Here is a 25,760-nt window from a genome sequence, read left to right on the forward strand (position 1 = left end):
TCTTTTCATGGCATTGGCTCTGTTGTACTGTAGATTTAGTTTGAAAGATATTCAGTTACTTTTTCTAATGGTTACGTAACAAGCATCATGCAGTGTGTAACAATACAATTAATGTCACCCAGTTTTATAAATCATACAGTTAATGTCAGTCAGTTTTATAAATCAGTCCCAATTACATAGCAATAGCATACTAACACACACCAACAGTGTTAACTGCACTGCAGTGTTGATAATGTCACAAAGAGAGAGAGAGAGAGAGAGAGAGAGAGAGAGAGAGAGAGAGAGAGACCTGCATTGAGAAACACATTAGTACCGACCTGATGAACTGAGTGACTGTGAAATACTATACTGTTACCATTTTACTGGTACTGTAATGAAATTAAAGTATATGGTTACAGAAATGTTTTCAAGTCTCAGACATCTATGATGTATGAATGCAGATTGAAGCAACCAATGAAAATGTCTACAAAGGCCAGGCTTTGAACTTAGGTCTCTTGCTAACTAGGCAGATGCACTAACCACAATGCAACTGTGGCATGGTGGTTTTGCACAACTGCATAGAGTATGCTTGCAAGCCTCTCTCCTCAATCCACATTCCCAGTGCCACTGTGCCAGGTGGGCGTGGTGGTTAGCGCATCTTGCCTATTGAGCAGGAGACCAACGTTCGAATACTGGCCTTGGTACAAATTTTTGTTTGTCACATCAGTCTGCACATATACATCATAGATTTTGGAGACTTGGAAAGGTGTCTGAAACCATATAGTTTCATTAGATTAAAGCACCTATGCCTGGGCTACAGGCAGGACCCTGTTTTGTTCGATGCTTAGGTGCTACTGCAATAGAATTAGAGAGCCTCTGCAATGCTTCTCGAGTTCAGGGGGAATACCAAACGGGCTGAGGCATGAATGGGAAATTTGGATTAAGGAAGGAGATGTGCTAGGTTGTCCATGCAGTTATGCAAAGCAACTGTGCCAGGGTGCCTTAGCGTGAGCAGGAAGCCCAGGTTTAAATCAAGCCTTTGATACAAATTTTCATTCATCAGTTCAGTCTGCAAGTATACATCACTGGTACCATTTTAGAAAACTTACCGACATTAACTATATAATGAAAATTGTGGGGCACTGTGTGTTAGCTGTACATGTTTTTGAAAATGTCATTATAGTTCTGAAAGAGGTATGAAATAAAGAACTCTGTTTGAATGTGACTGTGGAGGAATTTTTTAATCAAGTTTTTCACCATAGCTTATTTAGGGAAACTAAGGGAATGAATTGGAAAGATTGCACTGAAGTATGTTGTGATATAAATAAAAACAAAAGTACATTCAAAATGAAATGATCTCACACATCTGAAGCCTGACTGCACTGTGACTTCTGAATTTTGTGTGAGGAAACTATCGAGTCTTCAAACATTGTTGAATTCATTGTAAGGCCATCACTAGTTTGTGGGGAAAAATGTTACGCCAGTGACAAGTGAGTAATGTTTGCTCAGTATTTACAATATCATGTTTCATCTACATCTACATGAAAATTCCTCAAGCCCTTATACGGTGCATGTCGGAGTGTACCCTGTACCACTATTAGTCATTTCCTTTCCTGTTCGACTTGCAAGTAGTGAGGGGAAAACAATTGTTCTGTGCCTCTGTATGAGCTCTAATTTCTCATATCTTATCGTTTTGGTCCTTACGTTCGACAGTCACCTTCAAATACTGGTTCTCAAAATTTTCTCAATAGTGCTCTTGAAAATAGCATTGCCTTCCCTCCAGGTATCCCCATTTGAGTTCTTGAAGTATCTCCACACACTTACACATTGTTCGAACCTACCAGGAACAAATCTAGTGGCACACCTCTGAATTGCTTCGACGTCTTCCTTCAAGCCGAGCTTGTACGGATCCTAAACAATAGAATAGTACTCAAGAATAGGTTGCGCCAGTGTTCTATACATGGTCTGCTTCATAGGTCAACCTTTCTTTCCTAAAAATTATCCCAATTAACCGAACTCAACCATTCTCCTTCCCTACCACAGTTCTTACATGCTCGGTCCATTGCTCATCACTTTGCAGGATTATGCCCAGATATTAAATGACATGACTGTGTCAAGCGGGACACTAGTAATACTGTATCTGAACATTACAAGTTTTTTTCTTCCTACTCATTAACTTACATTTTTCCACATTGAGAACTAGTTTCCATTCATCACATCAACTAGAAATTTGATTGTAGTCATCTTATATCTTCCTACAGGCACTCAACTTTTACATCTTTCATACACCACAGCATCATCATATGACTGCAGATTGCTGCCCACCATGTCTGCCAAATGCTTTATGTGTATAGAGAACAACAACGGCCCTATCACCCTTCTCTGAGACACTCCTGATGATACCATTGTCTCTGATGAACTCTTACTGTCGAGGACAACATACTGGTTCTATTACTTAAGAAGTCTTTGAGCCACTCACATATCTGTGAACTTATTCCATGTGCTTGTACCTTCGTTGAAAGCCTGCAATGGAGCACTGTGTCAAATGCCATCTGGAAATCTAGAAATATGGCATCTGTCTGGTGCCCTTCGTGAGAAAAGGGCAAGCTGAGTTTCACACAAGCAATGCTTTCTAAAACCACAGTAATTCGTGGACTTAAGCTTCTAAGTCTCAAGAAAGTTTATGATATTCGAACTGAGAATATGTTCAAGGATTCTGCAGCAAACCAAAATTAAGGATATAGATCTGTAATTTTGCAGGCCCTTTCTTCAACCTTTCGTATATACTGGAGTCACCTGCACTTTTCTCAAGTCTCTTGGCACTTTGTGCTGGGTGAGAGTTTCACGATAAATGCAGGCTGTGTAAGGGGCTAATGCCATAGAGTACTCTTTGTAAACCCCAATTGGGATTCCATCCGGACCTGGGGATTTATTTGCTCTCAAATCTTTCAGTTGTTTCTCTATGCCAGGGGTGCTCATTACTATATCACCCATATGGGAATCTGTTCAATGGTCAGATGGCAGTATGTATGTACGATTCTCCTGTGTGAACGGTTTCTCGAATGTGAAATTTAAAACTTCGTCTTTCTTTTTGCTATCTTCAGCTGCCACATCAGACTGGTTGACAAGGGACAGAATGGAAGCCTGAGACCTGTTTAGCATTTCCTTTAATGGGTTATTTCATCACAATTGCTCTACAGGTTCACACATGACCATCATGTATTTTGATGAAATTATGTAAGAACATTCACACGTATTTCCAATAAACAGTGGTAAAGTTTTAAGTTCATCAATTTAGTAGTTGTGGAGGTGTATTCAACCCACTAGTGCAACTTTTAACAATCTACCCCAAGGTTTCCACCAACTTTGAGACATAATATCTCCACTAGTATTTTCTTGAAAGAAAGAAAACTAGCTCATCTTGTTCATCTTTTTATTATCTCTTAAGTGACACAATTTAAAAAAAGGGGGGGGGGGGATTTAAGAGCAGTGTTCATATGGATAATTTGAAGTAAAGTAGGCCAAGAAAAGAGCCTCTTGAGAAAATGTGAAGTTTCGCTGTTAGAATATAAAATTTCATTCGCCTACTAGTTTCCAATAGTTTACCTAGAGGGGAAAAGGTGATGATTTTTGTGAAAATGTCGAAACTGGTTATTTTTAGCCACTTTTACAAAAAGGTATTTTCTCCAAACATTTTCGTTAGAAATATTATGTTCCAAACCACCTAATAATGTAGATTTGTGTTTGAAATGCTATCATATAAGGCCCTAAAAACAGTGGCAAGGTGGAGGTGCAGTGAAAATTTGCCCATATTATGCTGCTACTCAAATGAGACTTCTTTTATTTTGTTTTACAGTTGTTTAGTACATTCTGAGGAAGGTAATATCAAAAGTTCAGAATAAAAAGTGAGTTCGAGTGGGAAGAATTATAAAAACGTGGGCGGTATGTCTTTTGTTGCATCTCATCGTAGCATAATTAAGCAAATTTTTATGTTATAAAAACTACAGAATCAAACTAATTATATACTTAAAAATTTAACTGTGCACTACCAAGGCACCAGGGCTCATTGTACACCAGGTTTTTACACCACTGTCACATTGTGTAAATTTTGTTGAATTTCAGAATAGTTTACCTGACATGTTTTGGGAAAGGATTTGTGTTAAATGAGAATTTTGAGTGTGACTTTTGATTTTGCAATGCTGTTGATGCTAGTTTAATTCCAGCTTAAAGTGTAGCATATTTTGTATTTGCAAACTTTGCTGTTCATGTGCAATATAAGCATACTGGTGAAAAATTATATAAATGTGTTGTTATAGTTCATGGTAGCTTAACCATCGTTGGTTTCTTCTAAAGTGAGAAAACATGTATTCCTACCGCCATAGAGGCCATGTCCAGAAGCTGTGCAACTGCAGCCATGAGTGGGTTTCCTTATCACAGGATCCCAAGCCGAATGAGGGTTTCTTCATACAGTATCCCAAGGCTGGGTTCCTTCCCATAGGATCTAATGTCTGATAAGGTTTTTGTTTTCGAGGATCCCAAGCCTGGTGGTACATTTCTTTGAATGTTCCAGGCCAAAGCTAGAAGAGGTGTCGTACAGGGCCCTTAGCTTATGGTTACTCCAAGCCACTCGATTTATTTAGATGTTTCATTAATTTGCTGTTAAATATCATGAGAGAAACTATAGTGCCAGAGATATGATGTCATTGATGGAACAGGAATTACTGTAATAATGTGAAGTTCTGGAACACAGAACTTTTCATCCCTAATTGGTTAATGAAATAAATCTTCTGGGCAGTGTGAATGCTTAAAGCTTCATTCTGCTCAATGGAAATGTCACAGAGATTTCCATTGCACCATTGTTTTACATAAATGCGTGCAGTGTATTGTTCTGGCTGAAGTTTTGATGATAATATACTTGCTTCACTGTTGTCACTAACTTCAGCCAGAAAAGATGATGAATCATTTGAAATACTGATGATAATTATTGTTTCATCAGTTGGAAAAAGAATGATGATTTTTCTCTAGTCCCTGCTAAAGTATGCCCATGTTTTAAATCTTTCTTCTTGTGATCTTATTTTGTTCAGTTTCTTCTTTGCTGGCGAAATAAAAGTTAATTCTGTTAATGACCTCAGTGCAGAATATGTCTGTAGGCGTAAGAATCTCCCAATTAACTGACTGTTGAAAGCTTGCTCTCACTGTTAATCACTTTGGTGTACGTCAGATCCTATTGCAGTGTTACTTTCTATAACACAGCAAAAAAATTCCATTCTGCCATCATTCCAAAGTCTCTTTTATGATAGCACAAATTGAAAGATTTTTTTGAAATTTTTGTATTGAGCACTGGGGCCACTACTGAAATAATTTATGAGATATCTGAGAAAACGTTGTTTTCAAATATTTCATCAGCTCCTTGATAAAAACATGCATAATAGTTTTGTCATTTGTGCAGACTGTCACTGACAAAACAAAAACTGGCAGATTCCATCTTCTGATTTGGGTGAAAATAGGCAACGAATCAGAGATTGTTATTTGACTATTTTCCATGTGAAAATGTTTGCTGCATCATGAATGATAAATGAATCATTTTCAGCAAAATCCAGTAGTATAATAATTTTATCTTCCTTTAGATCACATTTAAAGGTTTTAAGATGCAAAATTTTATGTTAGGCAATGTAATAATGGCATGACAGACTCCAAATTTTTGTTCGTACTTCTTCAATAAATTTTATGCTTGCATGGTAATAGTGTTCATAATCAACGTTGTACAGTATTTAATTCTCTTTCTCTTTTCTTTCTGTGCTAATGTCTATACAAAGTTAAAAATAAAACATTAAATTGTGCAATCTCATTTATTATAATTGTAAAAACAGAACCCATTCAGGAAACTAACTTTTTTGTTCAGACGTAAACCTGTGCCATTAATACAGTTGGCCAACTCAGAATGGTAGATAGACAGTACTATATATCTTTAATGCACTCTCATCTAGAAAATTGAGTGATGTGGTATATTTGAATAGTAAGCAGTGCAGTTGTACTTTTACAAACATTTCAGTGTCATAGATGCCAGTGCCTGAGGATATTTCAGTAGTCTGAGGATTAACTGGGTGATGCTAGTGTCTGTATCACTGATTATCGATATATTGTCACTGTGATCTCTCTCTGAGATACTTTCTGATTTAAACAGTGGGAAGTCCATGATGGAATAACAATAATATGGAACGGGTAGGTTGCTACTCACCACGTAGAGGAGGCATTGAGTCACAGACAGGCGCATTGAAAAAGACTGCTAAAATATTTAAACTTTCAGGCAAACTCCTTCAGGCAAAGTACAAAACTCATAAACAAGCGCAACTCACACACACATGACCGCTGCTTCCTGACTGTTTGGCCCGATTGTGAATGTGTCTGACAGGCATGACTTGCAATGTGCTGGTTTCGTTGGAAGGCATAAGGAGGCAGCATGGGCAGGGATGGGGAGGGTTATCACGGTGGGAGGTGATGCTCTGCTGCCCATAGGAGAGTGCAAGGATGTGTTGGGGACAGGATAGTGCTACTAGGTGCAGTGTTTCTTTGTTGTCCAGGGTGGTTGGGTGGAGGAAAGAGAGTAGAAAAGGGGAAAGGACTAGGTGCATTGGCAGTATTGAAGGTATGTGAATTGCTGGAATGGGAGCAGGGAAGGGGATAGTTAGATGGAGTATAGGGACTAGCAAAGGTTGAGGCCAGGGGGCTTACAGGAATGAAGTATGTGTTGTAGGGAGAGTTCCCAACTGCCCAATTCAGAAAAGCTGGTATTGGTAGGAAGAATCTAGGTGGTGCAGGCAGTGAAGCACTAATTGAAGTGAAGCACGTTGTATTTGGCAGCATGTTCAGCAACAAGAGTGGTCCAGCTGTCTTTCAGCCACAGTTTGGTGGTGGCCATTCTCGCAAATTGAGAGCTTGTTAGTTGTCATGCACACATATAAAGCAGCCCAGTGGTTGCATCATAGCTTTTTAGATCAAATGGCTGCTTTCACAGGTAGCCCTGCCTTTCATGGAGTAGGAGATGCCCGTGACAAGATTGAAGTAGTCGGAATACCACTGTGACAGGGGGAGAATATTCCTCGTCTCAGGTAACAAAAAGTGCTAGTCGAAAGCCTGGAGGAGAATGTGATTCAGTTGCTCAAGTCCTGAGTGGTATTGAGTCATGAGACAAGTACTCCTTTGTGTTCAGACAGTGAGTATGTGGGAGGTGATAGGTGACTGGAGAGACAAGGCGTGGGAGGTCTGTTTCTGGACAGGGTTGAGAGGATACTTTTGGCCTGTAAAGACATATTTGAAGAGGGACTGTTCATCACTACAGTCACTACAATTTACATGAAAAATGAATCATTTTTGAAGATTTTTCTGTCTGGGAATCTGTTGCCATTTGCTATTGGGTCCAATATTTCAGCATAAGACTGTTGATAATCATCTGAACTTATGAGAAATACTACCAACAGTCAAAAGAAACAAGACTGTTATTATTACTAAAGGACTGTTTGCCATAGCATGTAGGTGAATGACTCTCTTCTGATCGATACTTGGCAGGTTTCACCAAAATTGATCGGTTCTTTGGCAATGTATGGACAGTTAACTGCAAATGTCTTAATGTCTTCTTAGGCTTCACACACATCAAAAGAGAGAGGTGTGGGGAGGGGGGAATTTTTACCCTCTAGCAAAGGACAATGACCTTTTTGTACTAAACTTCTCATCCACTGTCACAGAATTTTCTGATGATACATATCTCATTGTAAGAATACAGTTCGTGGGCAATAAACAGTCTTGCACAAATGTGCCATGACAAATAGTTACTTGTTAATGCAAGTAGTTTCATTTCTTTTGTGCTGGCATAATATTCTTCAGCTATAGACTTTTATGGAAAATACATTTAACTGTCAAGTAATGTGTGCCAAACCCCCCCCCCCCCCCCCAAGCTGTTATGTTGAATAGATTTCTTAAGGGCACGGGCATTCTGCCTTGTGACTGCTTTTAGAACAGCTTCTGAAAATGTTGTGAAGTCTGACAGTTTTTTGATCTTTTGGAGAAAAACTGAGTTTGATGATGAAAGTTTGGTGTTAAGAATAAATTGTATGACTGCCTGTATCATTCCTACCACACTGCATACTGAACTTCTGCTGTACTGTAATTGGATATTCATAAAACCAAATCACTTTGGATGCATATTTCATATTACTGAAAGTAGCCAACTTCATTAGGACTAGCACTAATATTTTGACTGACTGCTTGCAGAACTTTGGGATATTGTGAGATGTACTCGATTTGTCTTACCCTTAAACCACTTGATCAGTTACTTGACTAATCATATGCCTTTTTTTAAACATCTTATACTTTCAGGCTTTCCCTTTGCTACCCCATCTTTTTACAAGTGCTCACTGTTCACATTGTGATTGTTGCGCACGGGGGGGGGGGGGGGGGGGGGGGGGCAATAACTGGGCATATTGTGCTGATCGAGAGTAAGAATCATATCTAACCATGTACCAAATTAATAATTTACAGGTGTGGTCTCGTTGAATGGTCTGCTGTACGTGGTGGGTGGAGATGATGGTTCATCAAACTTGGCATCTGTTGAAGTCTATAACCCAAAAACGGATTCGTGGTCAATGCTCCCATCCTCAATGAGTATTGGGCGCAGTTACGCTGGTGTGGCAATCATTGACAAGCCCATGTGAAGACCAGCCTCAGCCCACTGGCTGCTGGTGCTGCTTCCGCCTTGGACCTCAGGCCATGCATCTCCTGACAGGCGGCTGGTCCGCGTGCTGCTGCGTAGGAACTGTGGCCACAGTGAGGGTAGTTGCTCATCAGAGTGATATAACATGAGGGCTGCAGGACAGCACCTGTATGTTACTATGAGGAGTGAACTGGTCTGTGATGTTCTTACCGTCTATTCTGACATTCTGTGATCCTGCATAAACAGCTGTGTGTGTTCTATTTGGTTTTGAATCTCCATAATGTTGTAAACAGTAAGGCCATTTGCACTTAACAAGAGTTCCTATGCAGTTGTAAGTTATCTAATATGAAAGTCCTGTGTTGTTACAGTCCCATCTTTCTGTTCAGGGTAAAAAATAATTATTGCTGGTATATTGGCATTTGTTGTGGTCTTAAACCAACAGCTTCATTTACATTTTGATATTTTGTTCTTTTATTATATTTCTTTTTTAAGTAATAGTCATAGAGTGGTGGAAAAATGTTCCCATTTAGAGAAACTTTTCTCCCTTGAAGTACAAATTATCAGAGCTATCCCTGTGAACCTAGGCTAAGCAGTTGCAGCAGGAGTGAAATGAAGTTCATATAACACTCTTTGAGATCATCTATCATAGTGATTAGCATTAAAATATTGTAGTCTTTTTTTTACTAAAATAGTTTTCTACATTCCATTGTAAATTTGTAATTAAATTTGGGTAAAATGTAAGCTGAATGTCAAGAATGGGATTACAGTGTACAAAAGACTGAGTATATAATAAATGTGAGAAACAGTGTCATTGCTGTGTGAGGCATAGAACGCTATCTTTTTTCCAAAGTTGTAACTTTATAGTGTTTAAAAACACACCAGCTATTTTTAAAACTGTGGCCACATTGGAATGATCAATGGATTTTGCAGAGCTGCCCAAACATTTATTTGTAATTTTTTTCTTGATATGTTTTCACAATTTTACTACTTTATTTATAGTAAATGCTTTGCCAAAGCTTCATAATTAACATTAATAGATTGTTTTACTCTTGAAATTTAAAAACCAGTAGTTAGTGGGTCTAAATTGTAATAGATATATTGGGAATAGTTCAAATGAAAATGTATTAATCAGAAAAAGGAATCACCTTCAGGAATTGTTGTCAAATGTGGTATGTTCAGTGTTGAAATTCAGTGTGTATAGCATGTTTCCTGTTGCTGGTCAGCATTGGTCTTGTTTTGTACTCTGCTTTTATTCAAATTTGTACTTTTAATTTTTTTTTTATATTTTTACAAATATTTTGATTAATATTGATGAAATAGTGATGGCTTAATTTGAGTTTGGTTTGCTTAGGTGCTTAGTTGTAGGTTTAGCACTACATCATTCTAGCACATGTCTGTGGCTGTTTATGTAGAAATAATATTTGTAACAAGACTGTGTAAAATTTAAAGTCTCCAATTCCAACCCATTCCTCAGTACTGAGGTAAAAGCAATCATCACAACACATCAAATAAGTGTTTATATGTCTTGTATTCTGTTAACTCAGACAATGACCAATACGATAAGGAATAATATTAAGTTTATAGTCTTTGTAAAGGACATATTACAACTAAGAATGTGTGAGACATCGCATTTACAGGAGTCATAACATTTTGAATTAAGTTAATGAAAGCTCATTCACACTATTTCTTTCACTACCAGACAAACTAGTTATTGCCAGGTGAATCTTGGGCAGGTCACATTAGTGTAGTAGTTTACTGGTACATTTTTTTACTCGACTTAGAAAGATGATGTGAATAATTTTTCCCAGTGGATGTCTCTTTCCTTTCTGTCTCATAAAGAATCAGTTTATTTAGTTCCCAGGTGCTGTTATTAATATTCATTTTATTATTCCCTTTAATTTATTTTGTTTTAAAAGAATATTACACAAGAAGGAATGTAGCAGTGTCATGCATGTGATGCATTTAATAAAAGTGCTTCAATGTGATTGTTCAAAATCATTCTAATCATTCTAATATGTTATTTGCAGTGTTCTTAAAGTATAGATCATTAACTTGGGGAACAAAATAAAAAAAATCACCTTATTACTAAATGAATCATACAGTCACCAAGCCGTACAAAGAGAACCTAAAAATTTGTTGTTGTATGAAATATTTGAATATTGCAGTTATACTTCTGCCGTAAAATGAAATAATCAAACACATTTCATTGTTGTACTTGGAGACAACTGCGTAATAAATGGTAAAGTGTAACAATATTAAATGTTGTAATATGCTGCACTGAAACTACTTCAGAAGTGAAATTAGCTGTATGTGTTAGAATGTAGAAATGTAGCTCTCACTGTTTCCATTAACTTCGGTGTAATGACATAGAAATGTGATACATTGGACACATTTTAAAAATTCCTGAAATTAGAATATAGCTAGAATGTATTTTTTGATGTGCTCTTCTTTGATTTGTTTTCTGCCTGTACCTGTATAGTTAATTATGAAACAGCTCCCTTGGCTAGAAGACTGCCACTACCATCTTTTTAAAAACAACTGGTGATATATTTTGGTGGATTAGTGTGCTAGATGATAGATTATACCTATTTTAAATTAAATGACAATTGCTTATTATTGCCAGTGGATTTTGTAACATTTGATGTGAAATAAAGAAACTGGAGCTTTTCATAATGTATTATATTTTTGCAATTAAAGTGGTTCTAGAAAACTGCGGTCAAACAAATGATTGCATTTGCGCCATACGGGCACGGCCGCCCTGACGTTGACGACGGCGGCCGTATACCGTATGGGCAAGTTTTTATTTGGCACCGTAAGTGCGTTTAACGCGTCTCTGAAGTAGTTTTGTCAAGTAATGTGGAGGTAGTTAATTTTTCTTCGGCAAGAGGCCAGCACTTATCGGCTATCTCATACTGGGAGCAGTTGTGAGCACTACAAAGATGAAGTTATCTGCAGTTTATTCACAGGTGTTTACGATCGCAAAAATGGCGCGCAGCGAGTTGACGGAGGCTGAGATTTTAGATATTCGTTATGGAGATGCAGTACCTGAAACTGACGATTCTGACAAAGAGGATTCTTACTCTCCAGACAAAAGTACAAGTGATGATTCAGGTATGTATGTGTGTCAATTGTTTATAAAGTGAAGAGTTTATTACCGCGTTTTGTATTGTGAGTAGGGTTCATTACTTCACTTGCATTTAGTACTTTTTACTACTAATGTTTGAATTTTTTTTTCCATGCAAACAATGGTACAGACCATCAGTCACCATCTGTGGTACCTGGTTGTGTGTGTCTCACTGAGCAAAAAGAGCAAGATTGGTCGGAACTAGATGATCAGCTAGTACTGCCGGATTTCCAAGAAGTAGTCGGCGTAGCATCACATTTTTCAGGTGCCACTGAGGAGATTCAATATTTTAGTTATTTCTGTGATGACGAGATTATTCGGCACATCAAAAGTGAAACGAATCGGTATGCTGGTAATGTTATTACAGCAATGAAACTCAAAGGTAGCCTGAAAATAAACTATGTTTGGCATAAGTGGTCTGCAGTAAAATTGCAAAAGACTTACTGATTTTCAGTATTAGTTTCCACATGGGCGTCATCAAATTGCTGAAAATCAGTGATTATTGGTCAACAGACTTGTTTTTGCAGACAGGATTTGCGAGTAAATTTTTGAGTCTTGATCAGTTTTGCGCTATATTGTGGATGTTACACTTGAATGACAATGCTACGTTCATTAGCAGGGGTGAAGAAAAGGACGACCTACTTCACAAAGTGAGGTCTTTTTTTGATTTCTTTGTGAATAAAAGCAAAAGTAGTTTTCATCCAGGCATGATTCTGACAATAGATGAGGCAATGTGTGTCTTTGTGGTAGAATAGGCTTCAGACTATACACGAAAAACAAGCCCAATAAAAATGGAATAAAATTGTATGCTCTCTGCGATTCATCAAATGGTTATATGCTAAACTGTGATGTTTGCATAGGTTCTGCAGGGAATTTTGACAATAGTATCCAGGGCCATGTACAAAGGTTGTGTTCACAGTACTTTGGCAAAGGACATTGCATTTATATGGACAGGTACTACACACCAGTTAATCTCTTCTCGACATGTTGTGGGAAAATAAAACTCTCAGAGTGCGAACTGTAATGAAAAACAGGAAAGGTTTGCCACGAATATTCAAAACCTAAAACTAAAAAAAGATCAGATAGTTTTTCAAAAGAAACAACACCTCTTGGTAGTGAAGTGGAAGTCAAAACGACATGTTTTTTGTCTTTCCACAAAGCATAAGTCTACCAGCACTAGTATTCAAGTGAGGGCCGAAGGTGGAACAGCAGAAATTGTAAAGCCAGACGTTATTATTGATTACAATAAGAATAAAGCTGGGGTTGACAGAGCAGATCAGTTCTCCAGCTATTATCTGTTTGCCCAAAAAACTTTGAAGCGGTGGAAAAAGCTGTTTTTCTACTTGTTTATCATGTCGACTGTCAACAGTTTTATTTTATATAAAGAGAAGACTAGGAAGAACGTATCCCTAGTAGACTTTATTCACAAAGTGGGGAAGAAATTGGCTGAAAAGGGCAGAAATATTTTTCAGAGGACATTTGCAAGGCACTTTCCAGAGAAGGTCCCACCCACTGCAAACAAGGTGAATACTACTAGGTATTGCAAAGTATGTTCAGACGGGAAAGAAAGAGACGGGTAAGTGCATCAGGACAGACTTAGATGGTGGTGCAAGGACTGTGATGTCGGCCTTTGCGTTCGACAGTGTTTCCAGGATTTTCACACAAAGGCTAACTACATCTGAACTATTAAAATACTCTAGTTTACAGGTACCTGCAGTTAGACATTCCAGTAGCATTTTTTTAAAATTTGGGTACAGTAATAATGGCATTATTCAAAAGAGAGTTCATGTAAAACTTTTTTATCCACGACATTTTTGTGTTTTCTTTTTTTAATTATAACACCCATTTGTATTTTATATTGTAAAATAAACTCACATTCATGTAAATCTCTTACTTTTTCCTTTTAAATGATGCAAGAACCATATTCCTATCGTTTTTCTGTTCTTTGCAAACTAATTTCAAACATCCATTAAATATGCCAGTTCACAGCCTAGTGCCGGCTGTAAAGAGGGCAGTGTTGAAAGCGTTTTGAATAATTTTCCTAGTGGACGCAATAATGCACCAAGAGGCAGAAGTGAGTACAATAAACAACAAAATGTTTGAAAAATTTTGCAGCAATCGGAGTGACCGATAAAATAGTTCAAGCAACATAATCATTCCTATTGTGTCCCGTGTAAATAAATGCTGGTTTATAAACTAAAAATCTATTGCATATTGGATAAACACTGTCTGCAACATATACCCTATTCCCTGAATCTCTCTTAGGAAACTTACACTTCAGTGATTAATTATTTTTACTCAAAATTTGATCATTGCAGTATATCACTATGATCAATCAGTGAACATATTATTCTCGAGTCAGTAATTTGTGAGGCATTAGGTGTTGTGTTATTGAAATAGTGTTCGCCTTCATTGTGCTCAGCAACATTCTAGTGGACCAAAGCAGTATCCATGCCGTTCCAGTGATTTTTAGTGTTTTCGCTAAGACTTTTTTAGGGTACGTTCATTTGAAAGATAGAACTGCATGCTAAATATAGTTACAGTATAAATGACTGCTAGAAAATGAAAATATTGCTATGTGGGGACCTGAAGGAAATCACATGTAACATCTCTCGCCAAAGTTTTAGAAATGAAAAATATGAACTTATGGTATCAGAACATGAAGATTGAAAAGGAATGAGAAATTCCAGCAGATGTGGCACACATACCTGAAAAGTACATGGAAATCACTGGAGGAGAGATTCCAAGAGTGATACTCTTTGATGTCATACCATTGTAGGACCTATAAACAAGAGAGTGAATGGCTATGTAGACATAAATCTGTCCGAAGTCACAGATACTAATGAATTTCGTGTTGATCACCTCTTTGGATGCAAGCAAACGCCAGTATGGTTCCTTTGAAGAAGCCACAAACTATTTTCTTTCCTGATTTGAGTTTGTGCTCCATCTTTGATAATATTTTAGTAACTGTTGATATGGTCTCTCTTTTTGATTTTTTACAGTTAATTTAGGTTTAACATCTGTTGCTTACTCTTAATTTTTATTCAACGGTCAGTTCAGAGAGCAGACATGTGGAGTCACAAAGAAGAGCCTTTTGTCACCTATTGTTGCCAATATTTTTGTGAAAAATTTTGAGGTATAAACTCTCCAAAACTACTCACTTCACCATGAGGGTGGAAAAGGATGGCTGTCTTCCCTTTCTTGATGTTTTGCTAAGTAGTGTTGGGAATGCCATTTATAGGAAGCCGGTTTACATTGATTTGTATCTTCAGGCTGGTAATGGACACAATTTGACTCAACTTTATGGGGTACTTCTTAGAACATAAGTCTGCAGCTGTTTTGCATTAAGCAAGTATTATTTCAAACTGGTTTGGTCATATTTTGAAGAACTCGATGTGAGGCGTGTCTAAGATTAGGCTCTTTATAGAACTATCTAGGTTTGCGTAAGTCTGTTGTCTATCAATCCCCTTCAATTTTGACATGCCATACATCTGTTAGACCCTTAGCACTCTGGAACGCTGTTGTGTAGAACATAAGCATCATGCACATTGACAACAGCTGAGCAAAACTGTGACTGCAAAAAATGTGGCATTGTTCACCATATTTGATATAAGAACACACAAATTGTAGCACATACTTTTAGTTGTTGGGATAGTGTTATGAAGGAATCAGTTGAGATGACAGTAGCAAGCGATGTTATAAGCAGACGAAGAGTTTTGCCTAAATTCTTGAAATATTGATCTCTTCCTGTTCAAACATCAAAGGCATAGACCCCTACTTTTTCACTTGTTGTTGGTTAATGTTTCATTATATGTAACAACTGACATTGGTCATCTCCAGTTGTGCAGTGCTGGTAGTTGTTAACTGAGTGTGTTCTCTTTCTAGATACACTGTTTTTTGGTTTCTGCACAGCCCTGTCCACCAAAGTTTTACATTGACATGCACAGCGACCTATCACTGCATTTGTTTCTTGAGAATCATGACGTGTTCAGTTATGGAAATAGCAGTTTTCAAGGACGTTACCCACCTGCATTTCCTTAAGCTATTACAACAGCTTAAATTTTGCCTATGTTGGCATGACACAGATAGCATGCAACTGATGAAGCTTTCCAACTTGATGCAACTGAATAGAATCTAATTACAATTTCATAATAGTTTAAAAATTAATTATAAAGTAATAGTAATCACATTCGGCTATATGTTGTTGATCTGCCACACCAACTGGAAGGCAGAGAATGTGGTATGTATAATGTGCTAGTTAACTATGGTAACTATTCTGCTCTTGTTTCTGCCTGAATTTCAAACGAGATATAAATATTGGTAAGTAATAATCTTGCATGAAAAATAATAAATATGACATTATTTTGACACACATACTTACATTGCAAAATTACAACACAAAAAAAAAGCTCATGAACACTTTTATTAAATTTCATTTGTCATTGCCACAGGAACAGTAGTGGTGGAACATTTAAGAGAGAACTTGGAGAAGGTTGTGGATAATACACTTATCAGTTGAAATGAACCAGCCCAAGGAGGTGCAATCCTGATTTATCTCAAGTTAATACAATGTTTTTGTGTGTGTAACAGTTAACAGAAAATACTTATCTTCATTTTTTGGTGAACTCTGTTTTTGCAGTGGCTATAACAGAATTGAGAGTATCTGGTCCGCCAAATTTGCTGCAGCTTCCAGTGCTCTTCATAGTGTAGCTAACAAATGGGTATGCTAAGAGATATTTTAAGTAATCAGATTACCACAAAGTTTCAATTGTACAGTTTCATATTTATTGTTTCAACTAGTCCAGATTTTACACACAAAAACTGTTATAAAGCTGACTCCCCCATGGCTGATTCACCACTGCTTTTATATCGTTTCAATAACTACTGGTGACATCATCCATTATTACAGACAGAAAATTTGAGGATTACAGTCAAAGTAAAATTAGCATTCACAAACTGAACCATGGACCTTGCCGTTGGTGGGGAGGCTTGCGTGCCTCAGCGATACAGATGGCCGTACCGTAGGTGCAACCACAACGGAGGGGTTTCTGTTGAGAGGCCAGACAAACGTGTGGTTCCTGAAGAGGGGCAGCAGCCTTTTCAGTAGTTGCAGGGGCAACAGTCTGGATGATTGACTGAACTGGCCTTGTAACACTAACCAAAACGCCCTTGCTGTGCTGGTACTGCAAACGGTTGAAAGCAAGGGGAAACTACAGCCGTAATTTTTCCCGAGGGCATACAGCTCTACTGTATGGTTAATGATGATGGCGTCCTCTTGGGTAAAATATTCCGGAGGTAAAATAGTCCCCCATTCGGATCTCCGGGCGGGGACTACTCAAGAGGACGTCATTATCTGGAGAAAGAAAACTGGCGTTCTATGGATCGGAGTGTGGAATGTCAGATCACTTAATCGGGTAGGTAGGTTAGAAAATTTAAAAAGGGAAATGGATAGGTTAAAGTTAGATATAGTGGGAATTAGTGAAGTTCGGTGGCAGGAGGAACAAGACTTATGGTCAGGCAAATGCAGGGTTATAAATACAAAGTCAAATAGGGGTAATGCAGGAGTAGGTTTAATAATGAATAAAAAAATAGGAATGTGGGTAAGCTGCTACAAACAGCATAGTGAACGCATTATTGTGGCCAAGATAGACACGAAGCCCACGCCTACTACAGTAGTACAAGTTTATATGCCAACTAGCTCTGCAGATGATGAAGAAATTGAAGAAATGTATGACGAAATAAAAGAAATTATTCAGATAATGAAGGGAGACGAAAATTTAATAGTCATGGGTGACTGGAATTCGGTAGTAGGAAAAGGGAGAGAAGGAAACGTAGTAGGTGAATATGGATTGGGGCTAAGAAATGAAAGAGGAAGCCGCCTGGTAGAATTTTGCACAGAGCACAACTTAACCATAGCTAACACTTGGTTCAAGAATCATAAAAGAAGGTTGTATACATGGTAGAAGCCTGGAGATACTGACAGATTTCAGATAGATTATACAATAGTAAGACAGAAATTTAGGAACCAGGTTTTAAATTGTAAGACATTTCCAGGGGCAGATGTGGACTCTGACTACAATCTATTGGTTATGAACCGTAGATTAAAACTGAAGAAACCGCAAAAAGGTGGGAATTTAAGGAGATGGGACCTGGATAAACTGACTAAACCAGAGGTCGTACAGAGTTTCAGGGAGAGCATAAGGGAGCAATTGACAGGAATGGGGGAAAGAAATACAGTAGAAGAAGAATGGGCAGCTTTGAGGGATGATATAGTGAAGGCAGCAGAGGATCAAGTAGGTAAAAAAAGAAGGCTAATAGAAATCCTTGGGTAACAGAAGAAATATTGAATTTAATTGATGAAAGGAGGAAATATAAAAATGTACTAAATGAAGCAGGCAAAAAGGAACACAAACGTCTCAACAATGAGATCGACAGGAAGTGCAAAATGGCTAAGCAGGGATGGCTAGAGGACAAATGTAAGGATGTAGAGGCTTATCTCACTAGGGGTAAGATAGATACTGCCTACAGGGAAATTAAAGAGACCTTTGGAGAAAAGAGAACCACTTGTATGAATATCAAGAGCTCAGATGGAAACCCAGTTCTAAGCAAAGAAGGGAAAGCAGAAAGGTGGATGGAGTATGCAGAGGGTCTATACAAGGGTGATGTATTTGAGGACAGTATTATGGAAATGGAAGAGGATGTAGAGGAAGATGAAATGAGAGATATGATACTGCGTGAAGAGTTTGACAGAGCACTGAAAGACCAGAGTCGAAGCAAGGCCCCGGGAGTAGATAACATTCCATTAGAACTACTGACAGCCTTGGGAGAGCCAGTCCTGACAAAACTCTACCATCTGGTGAGCAAGATGTATGAGACAGGCAAAATACCTTCAGACTTCAAGAAGAATATAATAATTCCAGTCCTAAAGAAATCAGGTGTTAACAGATGTGAAAATTACCGAACTATCAGTTTAATAAGTCACGGCTGCAAAATACTAACGCGAATTCTTTACAGACGAATGGAAAAACTAGTAGAAGCCGACCTTGGGGAAGATCAGTTTGGATTCCTTAGAAATATTGGAACACGTGAGGCAATACTGACCCTACGACTTATCTTGGAAGCTAGATTAAGGAAAGGCAAACCTACATTTCTAGCATTTGTAGACTTAGAGAAAGCTTTTGACAATGTTGACTGGAATACTCTCTTTCAGATTCTGAAGGTGGCAGGGGTAAAATACAGGGAACGAAGGGCTGTTTAGAATCTATACAGAAACCAAATGGCAGTTATAAGAGTTGAGGGGCATGAACGGGAAGCAGTGGTTGGGAGGGAGTGAGACAGGGTTGTAGCTAATCCCCGATGTTATTCAATCTGTATATTGAGCAAGCAGTGAAGGAAACAAAAGAAAAATTCGGAGTAGGTATTAAAATCCATGGAGAAGAAATAAAAACTTTGAGGTTCGCCGATGACATTGTAATTCTGTCAGAGACAGCAAAGGACTTGGAGGAGCAGTTGAACGGAATGGATAGCATCTTGAAAGGAGGATATAAGATGAACATCAACAAAAGCAAAACGAGGATAATGGAATGAAGTCGAATTAAGTCAGGAGATGCTGAGGGTATTAGATTAGGAAATGAGACACTTAAAGTAGTAAAGGAGTTTTTCTATTTGGGGAGCAAAATAACTGATGATGGTCGAAGTAGAGAGGATATAAAATGTAGACTGGCAATGGCAAGGAAAGTGTTTCTGAAGAAGAGAAATTTGTTAACATCGAGTATAGATTTAAATGTCAGGAACTCATTTCTGAAAGTATTTGTATGGAGTGTAGCCATGTATGGAAGTGAAACATGGACGATAAATAGTTTGGAAATGAAGAGAATAGAAGCTTTTGAAATGTGGTGCTACTGAAGAATGCTGAAGATTAGATGGGTAGATCACGTAACTAATGAGGAGGTATTGAATAGGATTGGGGAGAGGAGAAGTTTGTGGCACAGGGATCGATTGGTAGGACATGTTCTGAGGCATCAAGGGATCACCAATTTAGCATTGGAGGGCAGCATGGAGGGTAAAAATCGTAGATAGAGACCAAGAGATGAATACACCAAGCAGATTCAGAAGGATGTAGGTTGCAGTAGGTACTGGGTGATGAAGAAGCTTGCTCAGGATAGAGTAGCATGGAGAGCTGCATCAAACCAGTCTCAGGACTGAAGACCACAACAACAACAAACTGAAAGCAGAGTATTAAACAGTAATTCCCTTTTTTTGTATTTGAATAAGAAATATCGCTAGATTCTTCTTTTGTTAGTACCAAAATTTACAAATTTTGTTTTTCAAAACCATGTTTGTTCCTAACATGTATGTAAATTCTTTACATAAATGCAAAGAAAAAGCTAGTTTCACTTCTTGTGAAAAGTATTCTTGAACTACAAAATGAGAACTGCTTATAATTTATGTTTAAGCATTGACTAATAGCTGTCAAACCAGAACACAGATGTTTTTGAACTAGATATAATTGAAATGGAATTAATGACAAAATATGAAGCAGTATGATAAGGTAAGTTTTCAGTGACCATATACATGAAATAAGAATGTTACAAAATTTATGTAAGTCTGCAAATGTGGCAACCTGACTCCTGAGCTCAACAATCCATGTCATACTTATCCCAACAATCTTATATCTATATGTTTCACAGTTTTAGACTTGGAGACTCAATTGATTAGGGCAGGTAGTAGGGAAGAGAATCGTGTGAAACTGTTTTAAATACCTTATCTGAAAATTACCTTGAGCAATTAATTAAAGAACTTGCTCATGAGCGTAACATATTAGATCTCCTGGTTGCTGCTGCTGATGTTGCTCATTTGGTCTGTACTGGATAGGACTGACAGAGAAAATAGAGAAAATTCAAAAAATAGCAGGGTGCTTTGCCCAGGTTCATCTAGTAAGCACGAAAGGTCACTAGCTCTGTGTTAAACCAACACTATAAGGAGGCATTTTGCATCATGATGTGGTTTCCTGTTGAAATTCTAAGTATGTTCATTCCTAGAAGAGTCAACCTATATGTCACTTCATCTTACATTTATTTTATGAAAAACCCATAGAGACGAAGGTATAGAGAATAGTAAGCCAGGCCCCCATCATACTGCTATCACATGCATCAAAATATTTCAAGTGATAAGTGTAGAAAGAAATCGTGAGTGTGCATTACCTATTAAGGTTTCTTCAGTGAAGTAAGGACCTTTTAAACAGTCTCCAACAATCCCACATGAAACATTCAGGTTCCACTGCCTTTGATGTTCATCTTACCTTAGCCAGTGTAGCTTCTCATTGGCCAGATAAAGCATATTTCTTACATTCAGATTTCCCTGTTTTCTAAAGGTTGCTCCATCAGTGAAAATTTTTTCAAGAAAGGACCTGTTATCTTGATGTTGTATGCAAACTGTGTGACAAAATTACATGTATGTTCTGAAATGTGATGGCTATTCTGTGGTGAAGTAACATATGATATAGATGGAAGCTGTTAGCATGCAAAATGGTAACAAGTCTGGACTAACTTATTTCAGAGAGACCAACAGTTTTTTTGCAGCTAGCATGTGGACCATTAGTTACGGTTGCTTACACATCTATTTCATTTGATCTCCTCGTTACATTCTTGCTTCTTCTCTCTGTATAGCACTCAAGTGCCCTACCAGTGGCAATATTTTTGCATGTTCACTCAATTGTCATTCTTGTTGGGCACTATCCATCACAATACCTCTACCAATTGGGGTAGTGGAGTGGTTTACACACTGGACTTGCAGTTGGAAGGACATCAGTTTAGGCGCATCCAGCCATTCTGATTTATGTTTTTTGTGATTTCCCTAAATCATTTCACGCAAATGCTGGGGTAGTTCCTTCAAAAGGGCATGGCTGCTTTCCTTCTCCATCTTTCCATGGTCCAACCTCTTATTCCATCTCTAATCACCTCATTATTGATGGTACGTTAAACTCTAATTTCCTCCTCCAACTACATCTTTCTGCATACAACTCAACAGTTCTCTTCAGGTTCCGCCAGCAGTTTCCATAAAGAATACCTAATTTCTCAAGGCTTGTGGGAAAAAAAATTAATCAAAATAACCAAAGCTTCCTACGCTTGGATAACACCCAATGGAAAGCTGCTATGTTCCATGATGGTTCCTCCTGGGAAAGCTTTCAAAGCTTGGTGCAATATATTCTGTCAGATAGTGATGCACAGATACCTGTACATGAGAAACGCTGCATACTGGCAGAGCCTCCTGCAGAGGGAGTAATTCATGTGTGAGAGGAGAGTGGCCTATCAGGCACTGCAGTGGCCTGAAGGAGGCACATGACGACAGTGTTGTTGATTTCACCAGCCACAACTTGGTCCTCAACTATAACCATCCTTTGTCCCGCAGATGCATGAACTTTTGCCTCAACAGTGAGGTAACTGTGTGTACAGAGCCAGCACATTAAGAAATCATGTTTTCCAAGCAGGCATTCTTAGCTGTGTCATCTGCTGCTTTGTTACCCTGAATGTCTACGTGCCCTGGTACCCAGAAAAATGACCCCACCTGACCCTGCCTCTGTAAGTGGAAAAGGATGTTGTGGATCAGCTGAAGATATTTTTGTGCTGGATACAAGTGAAGGATAGCCTGAACAGTACTTAGGGAGTTGGTGCAGATGAGGAATTTGGTACCAGGGAGACACCACATCTGGTTCAGTGCTGCCAAGATCTCATATAATCAGCATCATACACTGTAGTTACATGTACCAGGTATGTGAATCCCGAGAACATATTCTAGAAATAACACAGCGCAGCCAGTGGAATTATCCTGGTTAGATCCATCAGTGTAACATAGTCACAGTGCTCGGATAAAATTCTGTTAGACACTGACTTAAAAGCATAGTATGAAGTAAAATTCTTTTTATACACTGATAAATCTAAAATAATTCTGCGTCTCCTTATTAACCAGGTCACCGAATGACTCCAGCTTCAATGAAGTGCAGAAATAAAGCTCACATTAAGAGCTGCTAAGTCACGTTATATGTGAATCCTGAATGATTTTGTTGCCTACAGCCTATTTCTGATCAATTGTTCCATTGGAGGGTGGTACAGAATGCTGGAGATCGTGGGATGGAGAGTAGGCTGCATATATTGCGCATCATGAGGATCTGCCACCGGATGAAGAGTGGTGATTCACCAATCTCAACACTTTTCACTTTAATTGTTTACAAATTAATCACTGTCATCATCAAAACAAATGCCATACACTTTTTTCAATTAGACATCCCTCTAAAAGCTCTACAATCTCTTCCTCAGATGGGACTGTACATGAATAACTATCCATTTCATGCCTACTAACTTGAACTTAATAATTACAACCTTTATCTCAACACAGTTCCTACAGTTTGACGCCGAGTTAACACAGACTTCCATAGGTGGCAGTACTACGCACCATTGATAGTCAGATTTGAGAATGGAGCATGTGAGAACTACAAAATATTGTGTTGAATGAGACTCGACATAGGAACAAAAACAGAATTCATAATGTCGAGCATCATTTGCTGTTGGAGTGTAAAGGTTTAAACCTTTGGCCTTCATATTGTTCAGATGTGGTAGCTATGTCAGCTGCTCATAAAGTGTAAGACCAAGAAACTCTCGGGACTTTCGAAATTGAAAACAGTGTCCCTCATTTCAAGAATAGGCAAGTTAATAGGACAATAAGAACAATTAAAATTAATGGGAACACATTTCCCTGAGGAAAATTTAAAATCTGCTATGAGCCCACTCCTCCAACCATCAAACTGTTAGTTTCAACTTACAAGCATCATTGCAGGGTTGGAGGAGAAGAAAGATATGCAGAGTCGTCCTTAGACAACCATCATTGAACAGGAGACTTAATCGTGTATGTACGAGGATCTACTGGAAAGTAATGCCTCAGAATCTTTTTGTGAAAACTTTTAAGGCTTTTTAAATAAAATGGGCATTATCAACATTCTACATATGTATTCTTCATGTCTACATGTTTGCAGCCTTCTACCACTAGAGGGCTTCAAATAGTAGCTTGTAACATGGCAGTGTATAACATAACTATGGTAGTGCATGAAAAACAGTCTGCTATAATTGAGTTTCAAATTTGAAGAGTTTGTCCACACATGGAGCACTCTCTTTCAGCATGCCAATGCCAGACCACACACTACTGTTGCAACAGCTGCAACTTTCCAATGCCTCGAGTTCACTTTCATTGACCATCAGACCCGACTTGTCCCCATCTGATGTTCATCTCTTTTGAAAATTTAAAGAACACCTTCAAGGACTTCACTTTGATGCTGATGAAGTGGTGCATACAGATGTTAGGTTTTGGCTCTGTCAATCAAGTCAAATATTCTACCATGACGGTATCAGCAAATTGGTCTCTTGATGGGAGACATGTTCATTGCAAAGTCAACTATGTTGATGAAAAAATGTGTAAACATGAGGAATAAAGATGTAGAATGTTAATAAAGATTGTTTTATTTAAATAGCTTTTAGAGTTTTCACATAAAAAATTCGGTCATTACTTTTAAGCACACCCACATAATACCTCTGATGGCAATAGCAAGCAGAGTCACAGTTGGAACAGATCCCTGAGGGATACCATTCCTTGCTGAAATTTCCTGGAAAGAGCATAACTGACCCAACACCAAAGGAATTGTACAGAAAGGAGGCTCATGTGGCTTATCATATGCCACAGATGCTGGGAGCATTACCCCCCCCCCCCTTCCCCTCTTGTTACTGAGTCAGCAAAACAATGTCATAAGGAGGCATCATAAGACACCTCAGCAACTAGATGTACTGGTGCAAGAACATATGTTCAGTAAGCTAGTACAAAAGGCACCATCCAGGGCCTGTGGAAACAGCCATTGCTACACAATACAGCACAGTCAGAGCTTCTGGAGGCTCTGACATGAAGGGAAAGCTGGGGCAAATGGTGTCTCGATTGCAGTCCTAACCGGCTGCTAGCCAAGAGTGGAGGTTCACACCAGTCTTCAAGCTGAGATACGACAACAGGCTGCTATCGCCTGACTCATATCTTCACTAGCCACAGGCTGCTGCCTGCACTAAGTCTAGATGCTGTCAACTTAGCACCTTTCTGCCAGTGGCCCACCCACTGGATGACTGTCATCTGCTGCTGATTGCTTTCCTGGAAGACTGGGATTTGAGCCTGGGCCATTTACGTGCGTAGCCATCACTGCCTGAGTAGGCAGACACTGTTGACATATATCGCCCAGTGTGGGCCAACACCACTACCATCATCATACATGCTAGCGGCTTCACTTTGACTCCACTCATTCAGTGTGCTTCATGCTGGGCAGTGAGAAAAGACCAGCTGCTGTGACCAAATTTGCTATCCGCCATTGGCTACCACCTACCAACTAGTATCAACACCTCTGCTCCTGTACTGTCCACACCATTCCACCAAGTGCCACATTCACCTGAGGACATGCCATGTGCTGTCCATATGAGAGGTCAGTTGGTTGGTTGGTTCGTAGAATAAAGTGACTAAACTGCATGGTCATCAGTCTCTTCATATGAGAGGCTGATACAAGTATGCTTTCATCAGCTAAGGCCAGCCTACATCACAGTGGGCATTGGCCTACTCTCCAGCACCATCTTCGGTCTGTACTTATGAAATAAAGTGATTATTCACTCAGTATTGTTTCCAAGACAGACCAACACTTCCACCGTACCACTGCACCTAGGGGACTCCCATTCAGGAAGATGGTGGCTGAAATTCACAATCGGCCATCCAATTTAGGTTTTCTGTGATTTCCCTAAATTGCTCCAGACAAATGACGGGGTTGTTCCTTGAAAGGTACAGCTTATTTTCTCCCCCCCCCCCCCAACTCCCAACTCCCCCCCCCCCCCCCGCCCCCTCCAAAAAAAAAAAAAAATTCCAAGCTCGTGTTTTGTC

General features: G+C 38.7%; 1 protein-coding gene across 6 annotated transcripts in view; it reads left to right on the forward strand.

Annotated features, from left to right (window-relative positions):
• The window catches only part of LOC126456985 (ring canal kelch homolog), a 140,944-nt gene extending 129,585 nt beyond the window's left edge, over positions 1–11,359 (forward strand). For all 6 annotated transcript variants that reach the window (XM_050092941.1, XM_050092942.1, XM_050092944.1 and 3 more), the window contains one exon: positions 8,515–11,359. In XM_050092941.1, the coding sequence (XP_049948898.1) occupies positions 8,515–8,687 (173 nt within the window). In that variant the 3' untranslated portion in view covers positions 8,688–11,359. The remainder of the gene's footprint in view (positions 1–8,514) is intronic.
• Positions 11,360–25,760: the final 14,401 nt, after the last annotated feature.

Source organism: Schistocerca serialis, chromosome 2 (genome assembly GCF_023864345.2).
Source record: "Schistocerca serialis cubense isolate TAMUIC-IGC-003099 chromosome 2, iqSchSeri2.2, whole genome shotgun sequence".
Lineage (NCBI taxonomy): Eukaryota > Metazoa > Arthropoda > Insecta > Orthoptera > Acrididae > Schistocerca > Schistocerca serialis.